General features: G+C 39.7%; 1 protein-coding gene across 1 annotated transcript in view; it reads left to right on the forward strand.

Annotated features, from left to right (window-relative positions):
- Positions 1–11517: 11517 nt before the first annotated feature.
- Positions 11518–12942, forward strand: part of usp46 (ubiquitin specific peptidase 46) — an 11480-nt gene continuing 10055 nt past the window's right edge. The window contains exon 1 of the mRNA XM_005732304.1: positions 11518–11934. Within this exon, the coding sequence (XP_005732361.1) occupies positions 11899–11934 (36 nt within the window). The 5' untranslated portion in view covers positions 11518–11898. The remainder of the gene's footprint in view (positions 11935–12942) is intronic.

The raw sequence follows: 12942 nt of genomic DNA on the forward strand, positions 1-12942 counted from the left end.
AGCAGCTAATCATGAAGGCTCCACGAGTCTTATGCTTCTCTCACCACAAACACTGCATGGATGCTGGTTAGTACACACTGTCTCCACTGACTTCTAGAAACACACTGTGACTCCTTCAGATACAAGGAGTGGTGTAGCTGGGCCATTAGGATGCCACAGAATGGGAAGAGGAAAAACAGTTAGACCAAACAGCCCTGGGCAATAATGCAGGATACGTGTCAGTGTTCTTGAAGGGTACACACTGTACTCAGCGTGAAAATTGGCACTAAGCTTAACGAAAAAAGAAAAAGATGTGCGTCAGATACTTCCTGAAGGAAGGAGTACTACAACATCATGTTCCATTATTAAACTACTGAATAGGCCTTCATACACAAAAAGCTGTGCCTTTCTATAAACATGCTTGAAAAAAATAACTTGCCTGATGTGTTACAGACTGATGGGTAGTGGATGCAGTGCAGCTCATTTCTGTGGCAGATTTTCTTCTGGTTTGAGGCATAGAAGAAAATCAAGGTGAGTGCGGTTATTTCTTTCTAAGGAAAGTTTTCATTCCATAGATGTTTTTCTGCAGCTGCGTCAGAGAGGAGCTCAGCGTGCTGCAGAAAAGGAGATTCCTGCGCACTTAAATCGATTCACTGGAACTGAGTGGTGTTTACGTCCTGCAAACCTCAGAGAAGGAATGTGTTTGCAAAAAATATGCACGTGTGTTAAAGGGTCTCTCCAATTTTTCAAAGAGGCCACAAAAATGTCAAATCCCTCCTTTCCCTTTCATCACAGCTGTTGGAGCATCAAAAGTTGCTAAGGTTTGATTTGAATTTTTGTAGTCAGGGCTGTCTTAAAACATGCTGCAAGTAGAATAAAACAGATAATCCTTGTGGTACTCAGTTACTGCGGCAGTGTTTGACTTAACATGAATTCGATTGCGGGTTGAGTCCCTTGGCATCAATATCTGGTTGGCCATTGTTTGCTTACTGTTTCTGTGTTTTTTTCCAAAAACAAAAAAAACCCAATCTTTTCCCAAACCGAGCATTTCATAGTCCTTAAACCCAATTATGTAGATTTTTTTTTGCCTATTCCAATCAGTAAAAGTATAAATCAAGCAAAGAAACTAAAGGAAAATGGAAATGAAAAGCTAAACAAGTGCAAAACACAGTTTCCTGTCTGACAAAGCTACAATCTATGCTTATCACCGCCCCTTCAACCTCCCAAAGGTGCTTTCACACAGGACATGGCACAAAGTGTACACTGAAACACATCATTTTTTATTTTTTAACACCACATGAATGGAAAAACACAAGCACAGCTAAAGAGCTCTTGCAGGCATCTTCATGCTCCAAGCAATTACACCTGCTGACTCAGTGAACTGAAAAGAAGCATCCAGGTTGCAGTACTCTAAGCAGAGGAGGCAAAATAGAGTAAAGGTCGATATTTGATGTCTAAATTAGCTGAATTACAGAATACGTGTGTGAGTTTGTATCAATGTCAGGGTAGGAAAAGTGTTTTTAAACATCTATTAAAGCTTTTGAGGTATTATCAAAAAAGACTGATGTCCCACGGGAAGTTTTGCATCGTGTCTCTCTCGAACAGTGACCTGAACACAGCACATGCAGCATCCTCTGAAGACTCTGATAGACCTATAGACTTTATAGGTCCATAATGGGCCACTGGGAAAAAAAACATACTGTACAGCTATCTGGCTAACCATTACTCTCTCACTAATGGAGTAGCTATCAAAATGTTATCTGAAGCCAGATCAGTTTTTGTTTAGTTTTCCTTGTGATATTTAGTCTATGTTGCACTGGGACTCGCTCATTGTTGACATTTGCACTGTAGGGAAATGGAAGAGAGGCAATGATGCTTAGATTTCAAGAATTTCATATAGAAATCGGTCACAAGACAACCGAGAGACTAGGAAAGTCTGATTTCTTAAGTTGTATTACTGTCCCTTCAAACATTGCTTGTAAATACATGAAAAAATAGCACATGCTGTACTTTTAACTGACTGTATTTTTTGTGTGTTTCGTTTTTGGTTTTACATTTTCGAACGTCCTGGGAGGGGATCTGAAAGTCCCAAACATCTGTACATGCGTAAAGTCATTGTATTATCATGCCTTGTTACATCAAAATCCAAAACTTATGTTTAAGGGGAAAAAAAGATGAGGAAAAAGCAGAAGAAGGCTACAGTACTTTCACTAAGTGGACCTGCAGCTTTCAGAGCACCTGACAGAATGATTTAATGCGGTTCACAGGACTGGAAAGTGGGTCAAGCTCGAGTGCTTTCTGCAGCATGCTCAGCTCACTGTAGACATCCAGTTATACAAACAGATCTATTGTTATTGACCATGATCAGGACAATGTGCTCCTAACCTTTCATGTGAGAAGGAAGGCAGCCCAGGAATCTAGAGCCACTCAGAGAGATGTAGGGGGGAAAAAATGCAGGCGATATGGTATATGAACGCATGTGCTATCTTCCAAATGATACTTCTGATATATTACCCATTTTAGGGCTCTATATGGGCATGATCTGTCTTCCCTGTGTTTCCTTCTTTTAGTTCACTTTCCTTTTAATGTCCAAATAAACGACAGTCACACATATTTTATGATTATCCAGGATTACCCGTCACCTGATATCACACAAGTTTGTAAATGCCACTGTGCTTGTGGGAGAAGATGAAAAGTCCATAAGAATTAGGTCAGCCCTTTATATAGTCAGACTACCACAATCATCCACTAGCACTATGATCTTCTGCCATAAACCTGAGTGTTTAAATGAACTGCCAAGTGAATATTACCTAAACAATATTTGCGATCCTTTCCATTTGCCCACTCTAAACTCTACATCAATTGGATTGTATTATGACTCACCCGTACATTAATGTGCAGTCGCTCATGCGCAAACACAAGTATAGAAGCAGACCATATCTAGGGCTGCCTGAATTACATGGTTACAGTTAACTATTAACTGCTTCCTGCCTTTTGTAATGAAAACAGTGCAGCTATTGCTTTGCTGTATCTGGCAGAAAGTTGCAGAGTAGAACAGGTGAATTTTTAGGTTCGCTGATGGTGACAGCAGTAAAAGGCTGTGGATGTTTTTGTGATAATCTAAAAGAACATTTTTGTTATTTGCATTTTCAGGATTCTGGTAAATGAAATGTGTTGTTTTAGTTTCTGTTCTGCTTAATGCACAACATTTTTTTATTAGCTAACGATGCCTGGAAACACAAGGAATTTGATTATAGAGTGATTATCCCCACAAACATGTAGAAGGAACGCAGGACGAAGAGCAGCAGTACAAGCAGAACAGTTATAAGATGAAACAGATGAGCTAGAATGTTATCTAATTATCTTCTTTTACAAGAAGTTAAAAAACTCAAGTAAACATTTAGGTTTTCATTGATGGTTAAATGAGATGAACATTGTGCAGATATCAAATTAGGCTCACATGTTTGTTTTACATTTGAGGTCTTTTCACCTCTAATATTAAAGTGTCAACAGGGTGACTCCATGCTGCATGATTCAAATTTTAAGGCAATAATCAACCAATTAAAATGATATTTTTTGGAGTATATGCAGTTTGAGGTGTGTAAAACTACTTTTGATCTAGCCTTTATAGAGACTATAGATCAATCAATAATGAGGATATTAGCTCTAGTGTACTTTTACACCACTACACAGCTTTTTCATAGTATTTCTACACATTCAGTCGCTCATTACACAGAAAATATATTACACGCCTGTGTGATAATACAGTGGCGAGCCTGTTGTGGTTCAGAGAGCGCATGCACATGCCCTTCTCTTCTGTTTATAGTGGAGGGGGTAGTACATATAAACGAGAGATTTTTAGGAACAGTGTGTACGAAAAGCCAATGAACGTGCCAAAGCTTTCGTGCACGACTACCAATTCACCCCCCTTTGTTTTTGCTGTTCTCTCTGTTGTGGCCAAGTTCTTAATGTTTTTTTTCTCCCTATCTCCCTTAATATAACACACGCAGGGTTTATTTTGTTAGGTTCAAGTGTTCCGAACGTGGAACGGGGAACGTAACTTGACCGGGATACAAACTCTAACGGGAGCTCGTGTCTGATTGGACAAAAATTAATCATAATAGAATTCAGTCACGCAGAGGATTTTCTTGCTGGATACAATATGAAGAACATCAGTTACCTTAAAGTCAAAGTGTTAATACTGCTGCACATGTTTTGAATACATCATAATCTTTCCCACCATGTTTTGTATTACTATAAAAAGGCGGTGCCACCTAATACATCTTCTTCCTATTTGCCAACTTTGAAATCTTTGTACTGAGAAGCCTAACAAGATAATAAATAAGAAAAAGGCTTCCTCATGCTTTTGAGACAGGACATAAGATCCAGAGCTCTGACATACAATAGAGCAAACACTATAACCTGCCTCTCCATTTCAGATGCCCTGCAGCTGCAGAAAGATACTAAAACCTGCTTTGTTTCTGCTTTCAATTCTGAACATGAAACCATCACAAAATAAAAGAAATAGTAGTCATCGATATGACGTGGCACTATCACTGTCACACAAGCTGAACGTCTAGCTCCTTATTTGATGGAGCAACATTTACTTGACATGTATATCTAAACTGTTTGAATGCACACGGATAGTTTTGTTAATTACTAGTTTTTGGGGATTGTTGGCTTAAAACATGAGACAAGTTGAGATCAGAGCAAAAGTCTGTCACAAAACGCTTTTATTTTCACTTCAAATACTACAAGTGTATAAAGAAATGTCACACCAACTGAATCATTCTGAACATGCAAAATTTGTTTGTAAAAACTTGACTTATGACTCATCTGGTATTAGCAGTCATCATAACATAGTCAGTCCCCAGGAACAGATAGACACTGTGTCTCACATACAGTGGTTGGAGGAGGGGATTAAACTTTTCTACAACAATCTTAATAAACTGTTCCTAACCTTGATGTTTCAGAAGCCTGTGCCAATGCCAATGTGCCTAAACTGAAGGATTATTTCCTCGTGATGCATAATTCATTTTGCCTCTCTTTGTAGCAGCTAAACAACAGGAAGGTCATCAGTGCTTTTAGCGGCGGAGCCAGCCTCTTTTACTGGAAACTTTTTTTTTTTGAAACCCAAGATTAAAATTTTTTTTGGTGTGTTCGCTTGCCCAAACATTTAGCCCCACTTCTGGTCTCAAATGAGGCAAGCAGGGAAGGTTCTTTGAGGTTCATTTTCACAGACGTCCTGTCAGCTTCACCTAAACATGAAGAGGAAAACACTAGATGAGAGAGATTAAAACTCCAGATAAACGCAGATCGATTGATCCCCCCCCTTTTCGGTTCACCTGAGGCCTTCTGACGATACATGAGCTGTCCTGCAAAGCTTACAGAGATAGGAGATAAAACTGATTTGATCTCATCAGCAAGACCGGGAATAGATCATCAGAGATGCAGAACAGGAGCTGGGTTTCATTGTAAATGCTTTTACAATGACCATATTTTTCTTGCTCTTATGGTTACTTACTGAGAACATAAAGAGCAGGAAAAATTACAATAAAAGCAGTATGAGTCATGGCATCTGCATCCGCTGTGGTCTCTGTCCTATTAATACTGACTGGACCAAAATAGAAAGCAAGTCTGAGAATGTTTTGTGTCAAGAGCCAGGAGCTTCAACCACATGTAACTGTTTCCCCACCCATCAAACGTTTTTCACAGATAAACCATGAGAACATCAGTCAGCAAGATTCTGAGTAAGTACATGGTGCATACAAAACATCTGATCAACAATGTGGCTCTCCCATCCTCCTCAGCTCAAACTGCCCCCCTGTTATTCTGTTATTTGTTGTTCTGTTAACACTTTTATTCCTTTCTCCTTTTCCCATCCCTTTTGAAGTATGTCTGTCATAATTATTTGTTGTTTTCCTTTCTTTTTGTTCATATTGAAATGCTAAGGGGATAATTGCTGAGGGAATGTTTTGAAAGCACAAACAAAGCTGCTGATAAATGAGAGAGTCCCGAGGGCCCAGGACTCCTGAGGTGCCCTTACCTCATAATGCCCTCTCTCTTTTCCTCATTGTCAACTAATTGGCAGATAGAGAACCAAATAACTGGAAATTAAATGATAATTTACAGAATGCCACCTTGCAAAAGAATGCACAACATACGTTTTCAAAGTGTAAAGGATTATCTCTGAGGCCTCTCAGTTTCAGAAAGGATTCCTCTGAAGTCTAAAGAAAACTCTTTATGATATTATCAAGAGTTGGGGACTACTTTTTAAAGAAAAGGCCTGGATTGCAAACAGGCCATTTGAAATTTAAAAGAAGCAGAGGTTTAAAAGGCAAGCAGCGTTCCAGGAAAGATCCCAAGGGGATGCATCATGAAAACAGGATATATTATGTTACCATTTCCAAACTGATTTTGGATTGGTGAATTTGGTTAGCACTGGTGTCTCACAGTACATGGATTCTTGTTCAAACTCAGGCAGGGTCCTTCTATGCGGAGTTTACATGTTCCATATGTGCTTGTCTAGGCTTTATTCAGGAGTGCTTTCTTCTTTTTTAAAAATAAAAAAAACGAATAAATAAGTATTGCCAACTTGGAATATATCTATCTTGTAGGGGTGCAACGATACACAAAATTCACGGTTTGGTTCCGTTCGATACTTTGGTGTCACGGTTCAATATTTTTTCGATACAAAAAAATGTTCATACTTTTTTAATTTGCCATTTATTAAAATTATAAATATATATTTTAACTCAGAAGTACAGTTTTTTAATGTAATGTTGCTGAAACAACATAATAATAAAAAAAATAAAAAAAATCTGATCTAGAAAACACTCATCTTTGGAAAAGAGAGTTTATTACAGAGAAATGGCTCTTTCCAAAATAAAAGCTATACTATACGCTTCTTCTGGGCTATATTCTCAGCAGCATATTAAACATACCAGGAATCATGTGCTAAATGACTCGGGTAAAGTTTGTAGCATGCGTGCTTGTTGTTTTTGTCTGCTTCCACTTGTCTTTGCACTAGGATGATGTCGGCGTAAATGTGCAGTCATATTCGTTGTGTTCCCACTACTGCTGTCAGCGTTAATCTCATTAAAATGACATTAACGCCATAAAGCGGCAAATCTCCGTTAACGAGTTACCGCGGATCGCCCCGTGCGTGGGGCTGGACGGCGTCAACACGTTAACGAGCTAACTGCGCTAACGCACTAGTTCCCACCAATGTAATTGAGCATTGAGTGGCACATCCGACATACTGTTTTACTTTTGTCCATTAGGGTCATGCTTCACATGAAAACCAAGATAGTTCCAAATGCCAGATCTGAATGAGGGTGGGGGAGGTTCAATTTCGGCTAGCGTTGAGGCAGTTGCCATGTTGCAACGAGCTTAGCTTCTGTCTTGCTAGCTTGCGCTGCGCTCAGTGGATCTGCACTCGACAGTGCAGCCTAGGCGGAGTAGTCGAACGCGGATCCACTTAGCGCTCAACACAGACAGCATCGTCAGAAGAAAAGTTTGTATTGTTCGATACATATGCGTACTGGTTCGAACAGTTCAATATCGATACGAGTATTGTTGCACCGCTACTATCTTGGCCCCAGAAGGATCCTACAATAAGGTTATTAATCTCAAGAGTTTCACTTCCTGGACAAATAAAACAAACTCAATGTGAATGCCATATATTTATGAAATTTGAATATTAATTTTCTTGTACACCTTGTTCGATGGTTTTTTTTCGTATGTTTTCAAGTTGAACACAATATCTGTTGGGTAGAAATTCTTTAAATATGATCACATTCACCCAGGCTGTTTTTACTTGTTTTCAAGTTGTTAATGTTATGACATTTTGCGCAGAAAAAGAATGTCGCTTCAGATGCATTTTTACTACTGGAAGTATTTCATCTAATTTAAGCTGAATAGTTGAGCAGCACATGCAGGAGGTAGAATACATGACACCCATACGCTTACTGTAAGTTTACAAGACAATGACCTGCTTTGTTCACACATGGACTTAATTTGATATCTCAGTCTTTATGCTAGAGAGTTGGCAGGTTAAAATCCATTTACTGGCTGAACTAAGTGAGTCAGACATTTGGATTCCTAACTCTGCCCGGGAATGTGCAGTGCATATGTGAAAACAACTTTGCGTGTAAGGGCCTGTGACCTTGTCTTTTTGACCATAACTCAAGAATTCCTAAATTAATGACAATGGCAACATTTTCCAGAAATGTAAAACAGGATAAAATGATGAAGAAATTTGCAATTTTGACCAAGAGGTCAAAATTGTTGCATTGTAATATTACGTAAAAACACTTTTCACAGCCTTGAAATAAGGGAGACTGTGATCATATTTTATTTTGGATACTGAACTGGTGACAGTAATCTCTGCTGGCAGATCTCTATATAAGAGACAGGACAGACAAGGGTGTAAATGACAATACTGGAAAAATTGCGAAACAGCAATTCTAGTAACTGAACTCATACTTATATTGACTTTTCTGCTCCATTTGAGCAGTCAAAGCACTTTTAGAAATGTGAAGCTAGAGACTCCAGTAACCATAGTTAATTGTATTCCAGGGCCAGAGCAGACAACACTGGAGACAATTTGATACTGCTGTCTAAAAGTAAGCATATATTCAGTGAAATTGCAAATCACAGTGAAAGTAATGACACCCATTTGCATCAATCGGAGGTCACTAAAATTAATATTGAGCCTCATGCCAGGAGTGACATGGTTAGCTACATGTTCTCCTTAAAATGCTGGGTGTCCAAAACATGATGTGGGCTTCATAGTCAAATGGAACCAGGAAGCAGAGGATGTAGGATGAATACGTTAGCTTAAATGAGTCATACTGACTGTCAGAATCCTCAAAGCTAAGGCCGAGGAGGAGGAGTGGCTGCAATCTTTCACTCCCTGTTATTAATCAACCAAAGACCCAGAAAACTCAAAAAACAGCTATGAGGTGAACTTATCATTCACCTCATAGTTTCTATCTGATTTCTCAGACTTTTTTTTTTATCTGAGTTAGTGCTCCGTTTTGATAAAATCATTATTATACATGATTTTAACACAGATATAGATGGTGAAAATGAAAGTCTTGACATAAATGTTTTTTTTTAATTAGACTTAATTTACTTTTCTCAAAATTTAAATGATCGTGCAACTTCGCAATATTTTCTGACTCTTTATTTAGACGCTTTCTGTCCAATTAATCTTTCTGAGTTAACTTAATGTCTTCCTCTAAACCATCACTGTGACTTTTAACTGATCATTTCCAAAGGAACAGTTTATTTAAAGCATTTTAATCAGGATTTAAAATTCATCATAGCACAGAAACAGTACTAGTGAATGTTGTACATAATGATCTTCTTACGGCTTCTATATTGCACAAATATGAAGAACTCCCTTTATTCATTTGCACAATATCTCTAATATTTAGAAACAGTCTGTCTCAAATTGATGCTGAAAAGCTGGTCCATGCATTTATTGCTTCTAGGCTGCACTAACTTCAGCTATCAGGTCCCTCTTCTTTGGAAATGACAAACATGCTGTCTACTTTTAAGATTAAACTTAAAACTTTCCTTTTTGATAAAGTATATAGTAAAGGCTAGATCAGGTGACCCAGAACCATCACTAAGTTACGCTGCAATAGGTTTAGCCTGCTAAGGTACTTTTCTTGATGCAATGATGCAATGTCTTCTTTACTCATCTATTTTTTACTCCCCGTGTGTTTATACACCAGTACTGTATGTAATCATTAGTAATTCATGAACTCTGGCTCCTTTCCACAGGACACAGCAGATGGCTGCTCCACCCTGACACTGGTCCTGCTGCAGGTTTCTTCCTGTTAAAACTGACCTTTTCCTTCTCACCGTTGCTTGATCATAGATACATATCTGATTGTTTGGGTTTTCTCTCTAATATTATAATGTCAAATTGCATTGAAATGGAATCAAATTCAGTGTCTTTACCCATTCATAATTTTCTTTCCATGCTTAAGTACTTTTAACTAACTCACACACTGGTGGATGCATCTGGGACAACTCGGGGTTCAGTAACTTGCTCAAGGATACTTGGACATGCAGACCAGATGAGGCAGGAATCAAACCACTGACCTTTTGCAAACCACTCTAGCTTCTGAGCTACAGCGACTACTCTTAAAACATATGTATTGACTAGGGGTGCAACAATACTCGTATTGATATTGAACTGTTCGATACAGTGCTTTCGGTTCGGTACGCATATGTATCGAACAATACAACATTTTTTATTTATTTTATCAACTTTTCTTCTGACAATGCTGTCTGTGTTGAGCGCTCAGTGGATCTGCGTTCGACTACTCCGCCTAGGCTGCACTGTCGAGTGCAGATCCACTGAGCGCAGCGCAAGCTAGCAAGACAGAAGCTAAGCTCGGTGCAACATGGCAACTGCCTCAACGCTAGCCGAAATTGAACCTCCCCCACCCTCATTCAGATCTGGCGTTTGGAACTATCTTGGTTTTCATGTGAAGCATGACCCTGATGGTAAGCGCGTCATGGACAAAATTAAAACAATATGTTGGATGTGCCACGCAATGCTCAATTGGTGGGAACTAGTGCGTTAGCGCAGTTAGCTTGTTAACGTGTTGATGCCGTCCAGCCCCACGCACGGGGCGATCCGCGGTAACTCGTTAACGGAGATTTGCTGCGTTATGGTGTTAATGTCATTTTAACGAGATTAATGCTGACAGCACTAGTGGGAACACAACGAATATCACTGCACATTTACGCCGACATCATCCTAGTGCAAAGACAAATGGAAGCAGACAAAAACAACAAGCACGCATGCTACAAACTTTACCCGAGTCATTTAGACAGCCGTTAGCACATGATTCTCCATATGGGGACCTGGTATGTTTAATATTCTGCTGAGAATATAGCCCAGAAGAAGCGTATAGTATAGCTTTTATTTTGGAAAGAGCCATTTCTCTGTAATAAACTCTCTTTTCCAAAGATGAGTGATTTCTCGATCGGATAGATTTATTTTTTTATTATTATTATGTTGTTTCAGCAACATTACATTTAAAAACTGTACTTCTGAGTTAAAATAAATATTTATAATTTTAATAAATGGCAAATTAAAAAGGCATGAACATTTTTTTGTATCGAAAAAATATCGAACCGTGACACCAAAGTATCGAACCGAACCGTGAATTTTGTGTATTGTTGCACCCCTAGTATTGACAGCAGCAAAAGGTGTCATATAGCAAAAAAAAGCTGCTGGTTTTAGACTGTGCTGTTTGTGCTGTTAGACCTGAAAACATATTTTTTGCCTCACACCACTTCTCTATGGGGGAATTACTTGTACGTGTTATAAAGCCTAATATATGTTTTTATGTCACCAGAAGGCTTTTTGCATAAACCCTTCAGTCCTTTTAAATTTCATAAATCACAAAACGAACTACAAATCCCTGCTCAAAATCATCGCAGATGATTGGTTGCGGCTCACTTAAACGCCACTGTGCATGTCTGCATATGGCTCTTCAATCACGTCAATCAATTCGGTTAAATCCGGACCAATCAGGTCCGGGGGTTTCCCTTGGTGGGCGGGACTGTAGTGCTTCCTCACACAGCAGGCTCGTTTCCTAGACGTTGCTAACAACCTGCTGCCTGCAACTTTCGCCTGTCTCCTCGTGCACTGTCGTTTTCCAGCTGAGGGGTGTTCGATATGTGCGCGAGGATGCAGCCGTGTCCACACTGAGAGTCCCCCTCAGCTCCGTGCCGGCTGCATGGTGCTCCGTGTCTCTCTGCCTGCTTTCTGACGCTTGAGGTTGCAGTCTGGCCTCCAGCCGCGACTGCGAATTAACTTCATTGCTCAGCGTCGCCTTGCTATGTTTATTTTATAAAGATGGCGGTGAAGGGGACACTGTAAACTAAATGACTGTCAGAAACATCGCCTCCATTTGTAATATGGTGAGTAACTCGCTGCTTTTCCGTGTTGATATCGATCCGCTTGCAGGCACTGTACTGAACCTGTGTGTGTGTGTGATGAGTCGCCTCCCACCTGCACCCAGAGAATGTGCACACTGCAGGTTTTTTTTAAAACGAGTATACACAGTAGTTTAAATCGTGGCCCTGATACTTTAGTTAGTTGTCGCTCAGACAGGGCCCCTTTTGTGCACCTTTGCACGCTGAAGCTTGCCAGTGTTCTGACAAACCATCCTCCTTTGGCAAAACGTCCTACCATAAGTAGTTTATGCACATTTCTGCTGTCACAGAGTAATTCCACCACAAATTTAACTAGGTATGATGGTTTGCCACTTAACTTTGCCCATCACAGTATGCTGTAGCTTATATTCATATAGCCAGGACGGTTTGCCACTTCATTTTACCCGTTAAAGTATGTTTGTAGGTCACATTCACAAAGGTAGCATGGTTTGGCACTTCATTTTACCCATCAGAGTATGTTTCTAGATCTTATTCACAAAGGTAGGACAGTTCGCCACTTAAATTTGTGTTGTGCCCATACGCAGAAACAATGGGTAGGATGGTTTGTCAGGTAGGATGGATTCCCAGAACACGTGGAGCGTTTGCATTGTGTGTTGCATCCTGGCGAGACAACACAATGTACAGTTTGTATAGTTGTCACCGGTGATTGACAAGAGGGATGGGGGAGCGTGCTGCCTTTGACAGCTTGGTGTGATTGCATAATGTGGTGCTGCAGCAAAGGACCGGTTACATCCTGGTAGCATAGAGCAGGAATCTGCACTAATCTGTGCTCCTGGTGTGTTCAGGGGCAGTGAAGAGTGGGTAAGAACAGACTTAAACGGCTCTGCCTAATGCCAGTGGCCTTTGCTTTATTTAGACTAGATGCTAATGTGAAAAGCCTGCAGTGTCAGTCAGAGCTGCTAGAGTTCTTAGATTGCACAGACTGATATATTAATCCATATCTCATCAGGATGTGTGGTGTTTTTCTTTTGT

The sequence above is a fragment of the Pundamilia nyererei genome, unplaced genomic scaffold (genome assembly GCF_000239375.1).
Source record: "Pundamilia nyererei isolate P.nyererei 1_Seehausen unplaced genomic scaffold, PunNye1.0 scaffold00046, whole genome shotgun sequence".
NCBI lineage: Eukaryota > Metazoa > Chordata > Actinopteri > Cichliformes > Cichlidae > Pundamilia > Pundamilia nyererei.